Here is an 18,907-nt window from a genome sequence, read left to right on the forward strand (position 1 = left end):
GTTGAACTTCTGGAGACTGTCTCTTATTTCTTAGACTTCCAAGAGATGAGAGCTCCACCAAATTTGATTAAGTATCCAGTGGCAGACTTCCTAGTCTCTAGACATGCTCCCAGTCTGAGTCATTGTAGGCAAGGAGTTGATCTGAAGTCTCTGCTGGCATGAAGAGTCCAAGGCCTGGAGCTTCCTTAATGTATCTTACCACCCTGAGTGCTGCATCCATGTGTGACTCCTTGGGGCAATGCATATATTGGCTCAACTTCTGAACTGAGAATGCAAGGTCAAGTCCGGTCATTGTAAGATAGAGAAGTCTTCCAACTAGCCTCTGATATCTGCCAGGGTCCTTCAGTACAGGATTTGCATGCTCTCTTTTAGGAGAGACATGTTCATCATACTTTACAGATGTTAGCTTCAGATTCTGTTCAAGTGGTGTACCTGCAGGCTTAGCTCCCGCTAGACCAGCCTCAGCTATTAACTCCAAATGCATACTTCCTTTGAGACAAATGTATACCTTGACTGGATCTAGCAACTTCAATGCCTAGAAACACTACTAAAATCTGCCAAAAAGCGACGGACTGCGTCGCTTTTTTTGTCAAAATCGACGGAAAAGCGACACAGTCACTGCCGTCGCTTTTTTGCTCGACGCTTTTGAAGGAGCGACGGATAGGGTCGTAAAATGCGACGGACTGCGTTGCTCCTAATTTTTTTAATTAAAAAAAATATAAAAAAAAATACGATGGACTCCGTCTTTTTATTTTTTTTTAAAAAGAAATTATTTAATCTAAAGCGACGGACATTTAGTCTCCGTCCGCCGCTTTATTTATCTGAAATTTTTCCAGAAAAGCAACGGACAGGGTCCTTTTGTCCGTCGCTTTTCTGAAAAAAAAATTAAAAAAAAACACAAAAAAGCGACGGACTAAAGGACCTTGTTCGTCGCTTTTCTGGAAAATATTTTTTAAAAAATAACCAGAAAAGCGACGGACTAAAGGACCCTGTGCGTCGCTTTTTCTGCAACAATTTTGATAGCAGAAACCTGCAGTTTCTGCTGCCCACCTGCAATCAAAATTCAATTCAATTGTATTCAATTCAGCCCATTCAAATACAACTAACAACAAACAAAATTCGCAAAATACATAATAACAAACATAATTAAACATTTAAAATGAATAAAATCATAATTTAGAACGATTTAAAGTGTTTCAAAGTTAATAAAAAATATTCAAAATATTCATAAACAAACATAGGGAACCCTAAGGACTATTTTCTATATATTCATCACTATCGTCGGAATCATCCGGAGTGGACGCTCTTGAATAACGGGGCGAAGGCTGACGAGCGAGGTTGAGCACTTGTTCTTTAATTTGCTCAACTTGTTCATTCATACTTTTTTTATCTTTGATCCTTCTTTTCTCTGATTCTGCCAATGCGCGTGTAAGTTCTGCAATTTGCTGAGACATTGCAGCTATCTGAACCCCGTCAATGGCATCGGCTTGACGCGATGATCCAATACCTTCTAAACCTGATTGGAGTCGTCGTACATTAGTCCTAGAGTCCATTCCATATATTCGGCCCTTGTGGCTGCCTCCAACCACTTTTTCTGTCCAAATTTGAGTGGACTGTTCAGGCGTTAGCTGAACCGAATCTCCCATCTCACGTACGTGCCGCTCATAATCTTGCTGCATATTAGAAAATAAAAGTTATAATCAAACTATATATATATTAAAAATAAAACTTAGAAACAAAAACATTATAATATATCTTGAATAACTTACATAGGTTCGTTCGGCCCTTTCCTTCACCCACTCATTCGGATCCGATTCATTAGTATTTTTCTTCACATGAGTCTTTTTAAAGACTTCATGGCGATAGGGAGTGCGTCCCAATTTTTTTTCCTATAAATAAAAATACAATTAATGAAATAATATTTTGTGAAATAATTTATTTCAGAAAATGAATTTAAACTTAAAATTTAGAAATCTTACCATCTTCCTCTAAATCGTATCAACACTCTTTGCACCTCTGGTGTGCAACGAACCACCCTTTAGGCTGGCTCTTGCTTTTTTACCTTGATCGGACAAGGCCTTGAATTCTTCGGTATCCCAATACCGACATAATTCTTCAAATATATGAGGTAGCATCTAACTCGAAGGTGCTCGATCATCCCTAGCTTTCTTTAGCCAGCTAGACAGTCTTGCGCTCGCTTTTCTTTCAAAAGTGGTCGCAATGACTGTTATGCCCTATTTTTAACCGAGATTAGATAAAGCACAACATATGGACTCTGAAAAAGATTAATTATTGTATGGAGTCGCCACCTAATTTATTTAGGAAAATAAGGAAAACCTATTTGATGGATGACCTGTATGACTCACGTTTCAATCTGCGAAAACCAATTTAGATTCTAGGTAAGGGTTTACATTATTCCAAAGGGAAGATGTTAGGCATCCTTCGAAATCCACAAAATGTGGTACCCAGCTAGACTTAATTCATCAAAAAAAGGGAGGATATAAAATTATTATTTGCAAGTATAACAAACATATATATAAAAATATATACACTAAAATTGTATAAGAATATATGTATATAAAAAAAAAAGTATGTTCTAAGTAAGTAAAGTATATTATCACCAATTATGTGTAGAAAAATATGAGAAAGGTATATGTATATAAAAAGGTAATTTTTATGCAATATTAAAAGAATAGCCCTTTATTCATATGAACAAAGAACTCTTTTATCATATGAAAAAAATAATAATTTTGAATATTATTTGCAGAAAATATCTCCGAATATATGTACAGACACTTGGTAAAATATTAATAATAAATAAATTATTATCAAAATGATTTTAAAATATGTGTGTATATATAGTACAAAAAATAGAATTCTATTTTATAGTAAGCTCAGAGGCGTAACTGTAATAAGTGTTACATTCCTATTAGAACGTCATGGTGATTCATAAAAAATTAATTCAATTGTTCAAAAGAGATTTTAAAAGAAAATAATTTAATTTAAGGAGTCACCATAATTTTAGGATTATTAGCAAACAATTAATTATTTAAAAATATCTACAAAACCAATAAATCTTAATTAAGGGGGTTCAAGTTATTCCGAAGAAAAGGTATTAGACATCCCTCAGAGCCTATCTGAAGATAGTCCTTAAACTTAATTTTAGAAAAATAATTAGGGATATTTATTCATTTGTTCACTTTAGAAAATATTAAACAGAAGAGTTTTATTTAATTTTGAGAAAATTGTGCAAATAGAAGGTATGTCATATATATGTCTATAATATGAATGGAGAAATTTAATAATAATATATATTTATTTATATGGTAAAAATAATATACTTGAACGTATGAAAATTTTATGTATTGAAATATAGATGTATGTTTAAAATCATATGGATTAATAAGCTTACCTGAATTTGTGGTAACTAATACGAATGTCGAGTATTAGAACTGGTTACTTTGTTTGTAGATACGATAAGAAGATAATAAATAAATAAAATAAATAAATAAGATAATAAATAAGTGTAGATGTATGAATAAGTAATGTGTCGTAAATATAATTTGGGTGAAAACTTCTAATAAGATTAGTGATGCCTAAAAAATCATTAAAATTTTAAAAATATTAAACTACCCCCAAATATATACAAACAAAAATATTTAAAAGTCGAAAGGACATAAAAATACCTACATTCTTATCATCTTCGGATCAGCGCTGGCTTATTAATCGAAAGACAAAATATATACAGTTTGTCATTTTTCTGCTCGGGTCGATTTTCATCATTTCCGAAGGGCCTATCTACCCCCAAACCCCTTTAGACAATCCCCAAATGTTTATTATTATGTAGAGTATAGTTTTTACAAGATTATTACAAACTAAAATAAAAGGTAAATAAATAAATAATACGAAATGTAGATGAAATAATGACATCTTAAACTTTCGTTCGCAACTCCTCGTGTCTTGAACTTTGAAGTTCAAACCCTGCTAAATCATAAAGAAAACACAATCAATATACAAATATATATAGAGGTATATCATGATTATATAATTTTGCTACAACAAAGCAAACAAATAGAACAAGAACACATTTCAAAAATAATAAACCAATATATCAAAGAAAGTGGAAACTAACCTGGATACTTCATGTATTTATTTTGACAAGATATAATATGTAAGAACCAGTTAATATGAGTTTTATGTCAACGAAAAGCGGTAGCAATATCCGAGATCCAAACAAATTGAAGTAGCAAAAAAGGAAAAAGAAAGAACTCAAAACAATAAGTATTTTGTTAACAACTTCCTTGTATTCTAATGAATATGAGGTATTAAAAGAGAAAGTGAAATTAGGTCGTGTTCTTCCTTAATTCTTTGTGTTTTTCTTCCGTTTTTTCTTGTCTTTCTCTGTTTTTGTCTTTTTTGTGTATTCGTTCTCTCTGTCTGTTTTTGTTCCCCCTTAAATGAAGATGTGAGTTCTTCATTTATAATGAAGAAAGGTATTCAAAAAAATCAACAAAAGTAATTTCACTATTCTTAGTCAAGACTTTTTCAAATAATTCAAACAAAAGAGCAAATATTTCAAAAGGGGTACAAAATTTCAATAAAGTCAAACAAAATTTTCAACAACAAATCAATTAAGATTTCAACAATGAAATCTATCAAAATTCAAACAACCAAATCAATTTAGTCAGATATATTCAAAACAAAATGGTGAAAAAGTCAGAAAGAACAACTCTATTTGTCAGAAAAAAGTCTCAAGTATCATGCCAAGAGGGACCTACTATCATTAATGGTAAAGAAATTAATTCAAACTTAATTAGAGAAATAATTAAATTATAAGCAGAAGTAAACCTAAAATCAATATTCACTAACATATACTGAGATTTACCATAATAAAACAAGTAACAATCTGTCCAGTCTAAATAAGGTAGCCAGAATCAAATAACATACTAAAATTTACCTTAAACATCAAAGTACTAATATATTTTAACTCAGTAAAGGAGCAGAATCAATCATGCTAGATACCAAAATAGTGTTACTAAATCAAAAATAATAATAATAATAAATAAATAAATGTTACTACTATAATTATTTTCCAAAAATCAAACACAACAATCGAAAAATCAAATAATATCATTATAAAATTAAACAATTTCCTGTGATCATCTTAGAGAAGTAAACAAGATGTGAATGTAAAATGAGATCATTTTAGCCTAAACATGTTTCAAGGACTCACCACAAACATCCATACTTAGGCAATCAAAGGAGCTATTATCAATTAAATACGAATCAAACTTAAAATGGAAAAGAATTAGATTACCATGAACACGTATCTTGAAACTGGCTAAGAAGCAACAGAGAATCATAATATGGTCTGAGCAAACCATTAATAGACTTGAGATTCGGCGAGAAAATTAATAATAAAAACAAGAGGTTTATCTAGAATTTAGAGGTACAAGAATTAGAAGATATCAATCACCATGAAAGTTACATTATGTATATCATTATTACTCTCAAGACCAACTAAAAGTATCACCAAAACCACTGAACCTTGTATTAATGCTTATATTAAGCACATTGAAGTTCAAGCAGTGTGTCGATGATATTCACATCTCTATAGGCAAACCTCTAAGGATGCATTGTGACCATTTGACATTTATAAATGGTACCAACCAGATAGCATAAAACTTTAATGAAAAATAATTGATAATTAAAATACAACATCAACGAAATAAAAAAAACCCTATAAAGTACTGATGCACTCAAGAAAGATAAATAGAACCATCCCAGAACGTAATAAGAAATTAACAAGCAAACTACTAATTATTTTAAAGAGAACAGGAGTCAAATACATAGCTTAGACGATCACTAATGAACAAGCATCGATCACAATTTCATCAAGCCAACAACAAATATCACAATCAGTTAATCAAAGAAACAAAGAATTGAAATGATAAACTTACAATTTGAATCTAAACGTACCCGGACGGATCTTGAACAGATCCGTCTTTGACCAATAATTTCCGATTGATTTGGGCTTGATTCATGGCGGCGTTCTACATCTTCGTCACTGGCCGGAGTTGCTGGTCAGTTCACTGGAGCATCGATGCTCCTACCGCCGTCGATGTTGCTGTCGAGGAGAAGGAGGTCGCCGCAGTTGCAGGCTGCTGGCTGCTGCATCGTGGAGCTGCTGACGGCTGCTGGTGGTGATGGTCTGCTGCCCGCCGCCGCTGCTGCGTGTTGTTGAAGATTGTTGCTGTTAGCAGTAGCGTTTTGGGAGAAGAAGAGCAGCGCTTAACTGCTGCGTTTTGCTCTTCACCGGTGGTTCTTTCCGGCGACGAGAAGAGATAGAGGGAGAAGAGAGTGACGGGGAGAGGGTGAGGGAGCGCGGGAGTGTGTTGGTTTCTCCAGCGAAGGAGGAGACGATGATGGAAGAGTAAAATCGAGGAGGCGGCGGTGGTCTTCTTCTCTTCTTTGGAGAAATGAAGAGTATAGAGAGAGAGTTAGGGTGAGAGAGTCACAGAGAGAGTGATTCCTTTTTTTTTTTTTTTAGAAAGAAGAATGATAAGATAGTTTAGGGTTTTGGGGTGTGGAAAAGATAAGAATGAATGAGAGTCGTCCGATCAAATGTAATTTACGGTTGAGATTGAAATTGAGATTAAAAATAGACTACATTAAAATTTGATTAGAATATAATTTTAAGTAGTTATAAAAAATAAAATGTTATATAATTAATTGTCAAATACATGTTGAATAAGTAAAATCATAAATTTATAAAATTATAATAATATATATATATATATATATATATATATATAAATAAATAAATATGCATGTACATACAATATAAATATTTGCGTATATACATATAAAATGCCACATGTATATAATACATACTAAAATAGATATATTAACATAAACAAAAGAATATATAATAAACTTAAATAATAACCCTTTTTTTTATATACATATGTACATAAGATCTATTTAAATAGATGTAATACGTATATATTAATATGAATGAGTAAATAACAAAATAGACTTAGTAAGTAACATATTTTTTATATAAAGAAAATACTCATATATATATATATATATATATATATATATGATGCATCGTATGCATACTAGAATAGATATGACATACCTATTAACTAAAATTCACAATAAACTTAATTAATTAAAAAAATACTTTATATGCATATGCATATAAGTCGTATTAAAGTAGGTATGCAATATGCACAAATTAATATGAATAAGTAAATTGGTAAAATATACTTAATTAAGTAATATTTATACAAAGAAAACATACACACACGTTTAATATATACTAAATAATGTGAAAAAATATTTGAATGTACAAAGCTTGTTGTTTTCATAAACGATAAAAAAAATGATGTTAATAATATTAACAAATAAAAAAAAATATTATAAGCTATGAAATCCAAAATATATGATTTTTTATTATTATTATTATTATTTTGGTAAAAACTAAAAAATTTAACTTTATACATATATATATAATACAAGAACATAATTTTTAAAAATACCTATCTATTAAGATAGTGATTCAAAAAATAATTATAGGTCGGTCAAAATTGGGTGTCAACAATGACCATATTGTACCTTGGCTCTCAGGTACATAAAGTCTGAAAAAAAATGATTAACGTGAAATAATTAGTTAAGTAAAGTATAGTAAAAATATTAAACGTAACTTAAAAAACTAGAATTAAACATATATATACCTTGAATTCATTAAACATTGCCTGGCGAATATTGTTTGGAATCTCCCGCCAAGAGTGATAGGGCTCAGTATATAGCCTCCTAACACTCTCCTGAAGAGCCCTAGCAGCATCCTTCGAAGGATGCCACCTGCAAAACACATAATAAACATGTAATTATATCATCACTAAGTTATTAATCTAGCAATAATAAATAAATAAATAAAATATTAAACTTACAAGGATCCATCAGGCTCAATCGTGACTCTCCCAAGTCTGTCCCTCTTCCCAGGAGCTAACCCAGACATATCATGTAATGCCTCTATTCTAGCGGTAGAAGAAGGTGTAGGAGATGTTGTGGGAGTGTCAGTCTCAACACTACAATCTCTAAGTCTCAAATTAGATATGTGAGGAGATTGAGATCCGGAAGATGGAGTAGAAGAAGATGATACTCTCGGGGGTCGAGCAATAACCTCTGTGGGTAGTTGGTAGGTCTGATCATATGAAGTATATCTGACTTGTGAAGAAGAAGAAGCGTCGCGTGGTCGGCAGAACTGACTATGATAAACTAAAGGATCCATAGTCCCAAAAGGCACAACATGAATATGTGTACTAGGACTAGCTCGGCGGTGTTGCATCTCCGGCGCTGAAGAAATATGTCCTGGGATATCCTTAGGATCAACAGGTCTCCTAGACTTCTTTTTACTTCTACCAGAATGGCTAATACCAAGATGATCCCGGGATCTATCACCATCACCAGATGACATCTGCATATAAAGTAACAATACAATATATAAAAACCACATAGTTGATTAAAATTAGGGTTAGAGAAATAAATAACTTACATACTAGTGATAATCTACCACTCTATTCCTCCTCACTTGTTTCATTTTCGTCATCTTTCCATTCGTCCTCCTCAGATGTTTCATATTCATTGTCAATCCATTCCTCCCCCTCAAATGATTCATATTCCTCGTTTACTTCTTCCTCAACATTTGGCATTATAAGTTCATCATCGGAAACCTCTTCTACTATGTGTTGAGGATGTTCTAGTGTGGTTTCCAACTCAACATCAACTTGTTGTTGAACAAGTGCAACATCATTTTGGTACGCCACATCTAATACATTCTCAATTTCAATTCTTCCCACAGGCTTTGTCTTAATAACAACCCACCAATCAGCCTTATCTCTACGCAATGGATATGGAGCGTAATAGACTTGCTTAGCATTTGGGGCAATGATGAAAGGATCATAACTTCCGTATTGTCTGGTGTGCTTAACTTCAATTATATTATGTTGTTGGTTCACCCTTGTGCCTCTGTGTGATGGGTCAAACCACTTACATCGAAACAATACTATCTTTTTTTAGGCCAACCTGAATATGTTACTTCAATAATCTCCTGAATGACACCATAATATTCTACAATTTGGCCATTACCATCGACATCACCTTGAATGCACACACCACTATTATTGGTTTTCTTGTGCATAGAAACTTTTTCAGTTTGAAACTTAAAACCATTCACACAATATTTATTCATTGTATGAATATGAGATGCAGGCCCGAGTGCGATCTCTCTCACAAATGGAGAATGTTCGACACTTGAGTATTCATCATAAACCTACAAATTGATTTTAAAATAATACAGTTTACTATAAGGTTAAAACATTATATCTATTGATTCAATATAAACTTTTACACTTACATAATCTTTTAGCCATATGGAAAACCTCGTATATATGGCTTCATTGCTCCATGTGCTTACGAACGTGCTGATAGTGATATGTACAATTTTGATAGTTAGTAATCAGTTATTAATATGTAATTTGATAATTTAATTTCACACTTACTTAAGATATGACTGAATTTCTGGACAGTTAAGCAATACATGGGTCATAACTGATTGTCTTTCCATGTTAGTGAAGCTTCGTCTTCCACGCTGTTTAGATCCTCGACCACAATGATTAAAAATTAAAATCGATGGATACATCGGATCACTATCACCTTCATCATTGCGATTAGGCCTATTTCTCCTGCATGGAACTTCATCCCCAAAGTAATAGGAATAAAAGGCACCAGTTTCTCTCGCAATATGAGACTGAACAATTGAGCCTTCGATTTTTCCTCTCTGTTTAATTGTTTGTTTGCAGCTTTCAATTTTTCTAAATATATGTTAAGTAATAATTATAGTATATATATACGAAGAATAAATTAATTATTTATATAAGAAAAACATTATCTCTCAAATGGATACATCCACCTTGTTTGAACTAGACCTTCAAGGCGGACTTCTTTAACAAGATGAATCGGAAGATGCTCCATCACATCAAAAAAATCACATGGAAAAATCTTCTCTAGCTTTGTAGTAATAACAACAATATTTTCCTCCATCCTATCTAAACTACTCTCCAACAACTTTCCAGAACATAAATCTCTAAAGAAAAGACTTACCTCTGTGATTGACTTCCATATCCTGTCAGGTAGATGACTAAAAGTGATAGGAATCAATGTTTCCATGAATACATGACAATCATGGCTTTTCATACCTATTAACTTTCCTTCATTCAGATCTGCCCGCTTACCCAAATTCGAAGCATATCCCTCTGGCATTCTCAAATTTTTAATCCACTCACATATATCACGTTTCTCATTCAATGTGAATGAATAAATGGCTTTAGGCTTGACAGTTTTACCATTTTGTAATTCTTGCAACCACAATTCTTTTCTCCTACAGTATTCTTGTAAGTCCATTCTAGCTCTTGTGTTGTCTTTTGTCTTACCCTTAACATCCATCACTGTGTTAAATAAATTGTTAAAATATTTTTTCTCAATATGCATCACATCAAGATTATGTCGTAGGAGATTATCCTTCCAATACGGCAACTCCCAGAATATGCTCTATTTGGTCCAATTATGTTCATCACCATATCCAGGAAGTCTAGATGGTGGAGTTTCTGTAACTTTAGGCAATTGAGAAACTCTCTCCCAAATTTGATGTCCTGTTAGTGATGGAGGTGGAGGGTCATTTTCAACCCTGTTTTTTTGAATGCATGTTTCATCTTTCTAAATTCATGGTTCATTGGCAAGAACTGACGATGACAATCAAACTGTGAATTTTTTCTTCCATGCTTTAAGGTGAATGCCTTACTATGTTCCATGCAATGAGGACAAGCAAGCTTTCTAGCAGTCATCCAACCAGACAACATTCCGTATGCAGGAAAATCATTAAAAGTCCATATTAAAACAACACGTATAACAAAATTTTGCTTAGTTGATATATCGTAAGTCACTACTCCTTCAAACCACAATTGTTTAAGTTCATCTATCAATGGTTGTAGATAGACATCAATCAAACTTTTAGGATTGCGAGGACCTGGAATAACACAACTTAGAAAGATGTACGGACTTGTCATGCACATTTCAGGAAGAAGGTTGTACGGGGTAAGAAATACATGCCAACAAGAATAAGGTGAGGCAGCATTAGAGAATGGTGTGAAGCCATTTGCACACAACCCCAATCGTACATTTCTTGGTTCACTAGCAAAATCAGGATACATGTTATCAAAATGTTTCCATGCTTCTCCGTCAGATGGATGTGACAAGACACCCGGTGGCCTTCTATATTCACGGTGCCATCTCATATGTGGGGCAGACCTCATCGATGCATACAACCTCTTTAATCTGGGAATAAGAGGTAAATAATGCATCGCCTTAATTGGGACCATCTTTCTAGCAGGAGTCCTCTTATAACGAGCTTGTCCACAAAACTTACAATTTTCTAATTCACTATCAGTCTTGTAGAACAACATGCAGCCATTAACACAACAATGAATTCTATCATACGACAATCCTAACTTGGAAACCAATCTTTTTGCCTGATAGAAGTTCTTAGGTATGTTAAACTCAAGATTAACCAGTTCGCCCAAAAGATCAACCATTGAGTCCATAGCCGCATGAGGAACACTCCAATCTGATTTAATATTCATTAACCTGACTGCAACTGACAAAGCAGAATGCAGACTCCCATCACATAGTGGACGACTAGCCTCTTCTAAATGTTGATAGAAGTGTCTTGCTTTTTCATTAGGAGTTTCATCAAAATATTGTTCGGGTTCCATCCCACCTTGAATCCCGAACGCATCATTAACCATTTCATGAACTCTATCATGTTGAACTCTATCATGTAGAACCCTATCATGTTCAACACTAATTTGATCATGTGGTGCAAGCATATTATATTCATCCACGGGCAACAGATTATAAAATATATTATTCAATAATCCATCTATTTCTCCATGATCAATCCATACAAAATATCTAGGCTTAAATCCATTACCATACAAATGAATCATAACTATATCTGGATTAAAAAATTTCAAGCACCTACATTCACGATAAGGACACCTAACCAATCCATTTTGCTTAAAAACATCAAGTGTCATGGCATGATCGATAAAACTTCTTACACCGTTAATAAACTCAGGTTTCAAACCACCACCAACTTCATAATGTATGTTATACATCCACAAACGATGATCCATCTACAAAATTACATATATTCAAGCGTAATTAGTTCATAAGGACTAGAATTCATCGAGACTACAACTGACATTAATTCAAGTTATAATTAATTAATTCATATAATAATTCAGTTCAAGTTATAATTAATTTAAGTTATAATTAATTAATTCATGTAATAATTAAGTTCAAGTTATAATTAATTTAAGTTATAATTAATTAATTCATGTAATAATTAAGTTCAAGCTCTACTTAATTCAAGTTATAATTAATTAATTCATATAATAATTAATTCAATTTATAATTAAGTTCAAGTTCTAATTAATTCAAGTTATAATTAAGTTCAAGTCCAAATTAATTCAAGTTATAATTAAGTTCAAGTTCTAATTAATTCAAGTTATAAATAAGTTCAAATTCAATAATTCAAGCAAGTAAATCCCAGCTATAGATTACCATTTAGCAGAATTCCAGCCAAAAATACCTTCAATCCAACAAACCCCATATAAAAAAAACAAGACGCTAAAACATAAAGGGAAATCAAGAATTCCAAAAATTCACAACTAAAGATTCCAATTTTGAGGGATTTCTACCATGAATAACTTCAATCGAGCAAAGCCCGTATCAAAAACTACAAGCTAAAACATCAAGGTAAATCAAGAATCTCAATAAAGCACAACTAAAGATTTCAAATTTGAGGAATTCCAACCAATAATCAAGCAAAACCCATATCCAAAACTACAAGCCAAACCATAAAAGGAAATCAAAAATCTCAAAAACTTAAAGCTAAAGATTCCAACTTTAAGGAATTCCAACCAATAATATCTTCAATCCAACAAAACCCATATCATAAACAGCAAGTTAAACTATAAAAGTAAATCAAAAATCTCAAAATATCACAGCAAAAGATTCCAACTTTATGGAATGCAACCAATTATAACTTCAATCCAACAAAACCAATATAAAAAAACTACAAGCTAAACCATAAAAGGAAATGAACTACAACAAACTAAATGTAATCACCTAATTAACAAATGACAAATAAAAAATAATAATAATTTAGTTTTAGGTTTAAGCCCTAACCTCTTGAAAATGAATAATAGTCCAAAAGCTCCACAAGACGGCGGCGACGGCGGTTGACTGACGGAGGACTGAGAGACGGTGGTGGGACGACGATGGGATGGGCGGATTTAGAGAGAAGGCAGAGAGAAATAGAGAGTTTAGAGAGAGAGAAAAAACTGAAAAAAATACGCTCATTGTTGAACATATTTAACAAAAAGCGACGGACAGAGTCTTTAAGTCCGTCGCTTTTTTAAAAATATTTGACCGCCATTTTGACCAAAAAGCGACGGACAAAGCGACACCGTCCGTCGCTATTTTAAATATGTTGACCAAATATTTTGACTAGTAGCGACGGACTTAGCGACCCAGTTAGTCGCTACGTTAAAAAAAAAAAAGCGACGGACGGCGTCTTAATATTTAATTTATAAATAATTATTTTTTAATAAAATATATAAAATATTTATATAAAAATAATATTTAATTTTAGCGGAAAAATCTGCCAAAATAAGCGACGGACTAGGCGTCACTATCCGTCGCTCCTATTAAAAAAAAATTAAAAAAAAAAAAGACGGACAGCGTCGTTTTATCTGTCGCATTTTATTTGCGACGCAGTCCGTCGCTTTGTGTTCTGTCGTTTTTTGGCAGTTTTTTAGTAGTGAAAGAATTTAAGTTCTCCTAGATCCTTCATCTTGAATTGTTGATGTAGGTCTGTTCTGGTGCAATCTATAAGTGGTTGCCTGTTGCCAGTGATTAAGAGATCATCTACATAGACTAATACAATAACTATGTCACCTTCAACTTGTCTAGTGAATAATGAGTAATCATAGTGGCTCTGAATAAATCCTAGCTGTACCAAGGCTTTTGTTAATTTCAAGTTCCATTGCCTAGGAGCTTGTTTGAGGCCATAGAGGGACTTATGGAGTTTGCAGACTTTACCATGCTCCCACTGTTTTGCAAAACCAGCAAATATAGTCATGTACACCTCTTCCAAGAGATCACCATTGAGGAAGGCATTGTGAACATCCATTTGATAAATGCACCAGCCTTTAGAAACAGCAAGGACAATAATGGATCTAATAGTAACCATCTTGGCAATAGGGCTAAAGATCTCACTATAGTCTAAACCTTCTTATTGGCTGTACCCTTTGGTCACTAGCCTTGCCTTAAATCTTTCTACCTCTCCTAAAGCCTTGTACTTCACCTTGTAGACCCACTTGCAGCCAATTGGGTGCTTGCCAGGAGGTAAGTTTACCACACTCCAAGTATATTTATCCTGCAGTGCAACAATCTCTAGTTCCATTGCCTGAACCCATTGAGGATCAAAAGATGCTTTAGAGTAGAAAGTGGGTTCATTGATGACTGAGTAGGTCGCTAAAGCATGGAAATATGAGGGGGACAAATGAGTATAGGATAGATGATCAGACATAGGAAATGAGAAGGAAGTACTGTGACGGGCAGTGACAAAATCCTGAAGCCAAAGGGGAGGTTTAGTTTGTCTAGAGGACTTTTTAGGAGGAAGAGAAGGTATATCTGGCTGAGAGGCAAAAGGAAGGTCTGAGGAGGGAGAGGAGTCTGGACAAGGGAGATGTAGAGAAGAAGTAGTGGGAGAAGATGAATGTGATACCACAAGAGTAGGGGACTGTGGCATAGGAGAAGAATCAACAGCTTGTGTAGAAAGAGTGAGAATAGGAAAAATAGGATCAGGGGAGATTTGCATGTCTTTGAATGGAAAAACATCCTTCTTGAACACTACATTTCTATTGACAAACAAAGATTTGGAATGTAAATCATATAAGAGGTAGCCCTTTTGTGATAGAGAGTACTCCAACAGGACTACAGGGATAGCTCTAGGAGAGAATTTGTCCAAGACCTTTGGACAAGCAGCATAGCATAAGCACCCAAAGGTTCTTATATGTGAGAGTGTAGGAGGTGAGGAGTATAGCCTTTCAAAAGAGGACTTGTAATGAAGCAGTTTGGAAGGGAGTCTATTAATAAGATAAACAACTGTGGTGACATATTCACCCCAAAATTTCAAAGGAATGCTGGCTTGAAATCTGAGAGCTCTAGCCATATCTAAGATAGTTCTATATTTCCTTTCAGCAACACCATTTTGCTGAGGTGTATAAACACATGTACTCTGATGAAGAATGCCAAGAGTAGACAAAAGAGACTGAACATCATGATTAAGAAACTCACTTCCATTGTCAGTCGTGAAGGTTTTAACAGTAGTAGAAAAAAGATTATGAACTTGTGAAAAGAACTTTCTTAGTACAACTATAGTATCAGCTTTAGATGTGATAAGAAATAGCCAAGTAAATCTGGAGAAGTCATCTACTATAGTAACAAAGTACTTCATTCTAGAATGAGTTGGTACTCTGTAAGGACTCCATATATCACAATGAACCAGTTCAAACACAGATTTAGAGGCATGACAACTAACAGGAAAAGGCAACTTAGTTTGTTTAGCTAAGGGACAGACAGTACAAGGTAAATGCCCAGTAGTATGTACAATATGAAGACCAGTAGACCTCTTTATTATATTTATGGGGGCATTTCCTAGTCTTTTATGCCACAAGGAGATTGAATCAGATTGACTTGATGAAGAGGAAGAGCTAGTGGTTGAATGTGCTGAATGAGGAGAAACTGGAACTGAGTTAGTGAAGCCTTCCTTGAGGATGTAGAAACCTTGATCTTCTCTACCAATCCCCCTGACCATTCCAGTGGAGAGATCTTGAAAAATACAAAAATCAGGAAAGAAGGTTGCCATGCAATAAAGTTTTTTGGTAAGTTGTGACATAAATAGCAAGTTACACTTAAAATTTGGAACAAACAACACATTATTAATACTTTGCCCATCAAATACTTTTGTTCTTCTAGTATGTGAGACTGATACCACATTACCAGTAGGCAAATGAACTTTTCTCATCTTAGAGCTGGGCACTATTTGAATTGTTTCAAGCACATCAAGTCTAGCTGTCATATGGTCTGTGGCTCCAGTGTCAACTATCCAATTCATAGGCACATATTTGGAGACTAAATCAGACAAGGTACTACCTGCAGTGGCTGCTTTGGCTGAGTGCTCTCCTGCATTTTCACTTTCTTTTGCCAATATTTCAATGATCTATTGATACTAATCTTGTGTGAAGAAAGTTGCTGAAGCTAGAGGATTCAGAGTGGAAGTAGCATTGTCAGCAAGTTGAGAGGCTTCAACATGATTGGCATAGGAGCTGGTGCCTCCACTTTTCTTCTTTGATCTCCAGCCAACAGGATAACCTTTAACTTTGAAGCATTGCTCCTTAGTGTGTCCCTTGTATCCACACGCTTCACACACAACTTTCTAAGGCTTCTGGGACTGTGACTTGTATTGAGAGTCATAATGTCCTCTATTTGGATGACCATCACCACCTCCTTGTTGATGTCCAGAATTACCAATCCCATGAGTATAAGTTTTCTGACTGAACAGAGCTGTACTTTCAATAGCTCTATGAAGAGAAGCATTTGAGCTTGTATGAATCAGATTTCTCTAACTTTCATGATCTAAGATGAGTGAGAAGGCTTTGTTTAGATTAGGAGTAGGAGTTTGAAGCAGAATTTGGCCTCTAGCAGTTGAGTAGGACTCATTCAATCCCATTAGAAACTGAAGTAGTCTTTGATACTCACAATGTTCTTTGAATTTCCTAGACTCATCACAGAAACATCCTGGACAAGGCATGATAGAGTCGAACTCATTTCATAGACTCTTAAGTGTAGTGTAGTAATCAGTTACTGACAGAGTTCCCTGGCTGAGGCTGTGAATCTCCATATGAAGATGAAACACATGTGCACCATTAATCTTGTCGAACCTCTCCTTTAAATCACACCACACTTTGTGAGCATCATCACTGTACACTACACTACTAAGCAGACCTGGCCTCACAGCATTCATAATCCAAGATAAAATAACAACATTGCATTTTTCCCAAATATCAAAATACTCAGGGCCAAACTTAGATTTAGGAAACCTACCATTAACAAACCCTAGTTTACTCTTACCTAGTAGTGCAATACGCATGGATCTAATCCATATTGCATAGTTCTCTGATCCTGTGAGTTACAAAGAGATTAGAGAACTTCCTAGAGTGTCATTAGGTTGAAGATAAAGTGGATGATTGTGATTTATAACCAGAGCACTGAAATGTACTGATTCAGTGGTGGTATTTGTTGTGTTTGTGTTTGGGTTCCTGATTTCCATTGATCCAGCTTCAAACTCAGCTGTAATTGCCATTGTTTCACAGATTCGAGACTTGCTTTTCTTCTTAACTGCTGACTATCGATTCTATTGCTTCTTGGCTTCGAATCTCAACAATTGAGTGCACTACACTGCAGGACACAGTGAAGGCTCTGATACCATGTTAAAACTCCATTGATGGAGTTTGATTGTGAGCAGAAATTGAAGAGAAGAGAGTGAAGGGAAGAAAGAAAGAGAGAAGAGAAAGAACTTCAGTACCTCATTTTTCTTATTCACTTAATACATGTGTGTAACATGTGTACTTATAGAGTTCATGTACAAGTTGCTCCACTAATTGCTTCTAACTAACTTCTAACAACTTCCCAACATACTTAATTAGTTTAACTAACCATGGTAGCTTGCCTAACTAACTCCCTAGTTGACAGTGTCCTATATCTGTATCTTCACTATTTCTATTTTTTCAATAGTTCCATCATTTTCTGCATATAAAGAAAGATCCTTATTTATACCTTTTTCCGTTTGACTGTTCTCTAAAAATTTCCCATCTTCAACTGTGTCGTCGTGATTATCAGAAGCCATTGGCATTTCTTGTAGCACTGTTAAGGGATCCATCTGCTGTTTCACTCCTGTGTACGTGCACTTGCAAATCATGAATCAAAATTAGCTAACAGCTTTCAAGAAACAGTACTAAGGATATGTATTATTATTATCTTCTGTTCAAATAAACAAACAAAGGTGGCATAGTTAAACAGCCAAACTGCTTTAACAAGGAAACACAGATATCTGAACTGAAGTTGCTCAGCTGTAATGGCTAGTCGTCCTTTTATGACTAATTAAACCCTGCTCATATGTCATTATTAATGCAAAATAGAACATCCCAGAGTGAAAGCAGATGTTGACTCAGTTTCATCTCTAATAGATCCAACTATTTGGAAAACCTGTTAGACATGTCTTACAGAGGCTCTTTCAAAGATCGTTGATATGAGAGGAGTGATTCTTAACCACATTCTAATGAAATGTGTTATTAGATTCTTTATCTCATCATTGTTCCTAAATACGTGCTGCCCTTGATATGAGTGGCTCGCGGCCCCCAGATAAGGTGAAAAATAAACTCACTTGTTGAGTTCCGCTTGCCAATACACAAGGCATAAAAAGTAAGTCTAGTCACAAAGATAACACCAGTTGCTCCTGCTACCACAATACCTGAAACAAAAATGTGCTGAAAGTGTTATTAGTCTATTAAATCACTCCAAAGATTAATATGCATTATGCAGTTGAACCCCGTTAAAGCATAAATGTCCACATCCCAGATAAAAGAAGAGATTGTGGTAGGTTGATGGCTATAAAATAGTCTTAACCATAATGAATAATCCTCTAAAGGAT

At 34.2% G+C, this 18,907-nt stretch overlaps 2 protein-coding genes and 1 long non-coding RNA gene across 3 annotated transcripts; all 3 read right to left on the reverse strand.

Annotated features, from left to right (window-relative positions):
* Nucleotides 1–97: 97 nt before the first annotated feature.
* On the reverse strand, nt 98–484 carry LOC129899982 (uncharacterized mitochondrial protein AtMg00240-like). The gene has a single exon (XM_055974974.1). It carries the CDS (start codon nt 482–484, stop codon nt 98–100), a length of 387 nt encoding a protein of 128 aa, XP_055830949.1.
* Nucleotides 485–1,190: 706 nt separating this feature from the next.
* Nucleotides 1,191–2,616, reverse strand: LOC129898746 (uncharacterized). The gene is made up of 3 exons (XM_055973402.1): nt 1,980–2,616; nt 1,770–1,889; nt 1,191–1,673 (listed from the first exon to the last, which is right to left on the reverse strand). The coding sequence occupies exons 1-3, from the start codon at nt 1,980–1,982 to the stop codon at nt 1,248–1,250; spliced, it is 549 nt and encodes a 182-aa protein (XP_055829377.1). The 5' UTR covers nt 1,983–2,616; the 3' UTR covers nt 1,191–1,247.
* A 946-nt stretch (nt 2,617–3,562) lies between these two features.
* Nucleotides 3,563–6,537, reverse strand: LOC129898748 (uncharacterized). Its single transcript, XR_008769437.1, has 2 exons — nt 5,961–6,537; nt 3,563–3,981 (listed from the first exon to the last, which is right to left on the reverse strand). It is a non-coding gene; the product is annotated as an uncharacterized LOC129898748 (long non-coding RNA).
* Between the last annotated feature and the right edge of the window lie 12,370 nt (nt 6,538–18,907).

Source organism: Solanum dulcamara, chromosome 8 (genome assembly GCF_947179165.1).
Source record: "Solanum dulcamara chromosome 8, daSolDulc1.2, whole genome shotgun sequence".
NCBI classification, from domain to species: Eukaryota; Viridiplantae; Streptophyta; class Magnoliopsida; order Solanales; family Solanaceae; genus Solanum; species Solanum dulcamara.

What these genes read in the sequence shown, in the direction of transcription:
- LOC129899982 (XM_055974974.1), bottom strand. Translation starts at nt 484, where the DNA reads ATGCATTTGGAGTTAATAGCTGAGGCTGGTCTAGCGGGAGCTAAGCCT.
- LOC129898746 (XM_055973402.1), bottom strand. An exon ending in AAAGGGCCGAACGAACCTAT is followed by an intron (nt 1,674 to 1,769) that starts GTAAGTTATTCA and finishes TCTAATATGCAG; the next exon opens with CAAGATTATGAGCGGCACGT.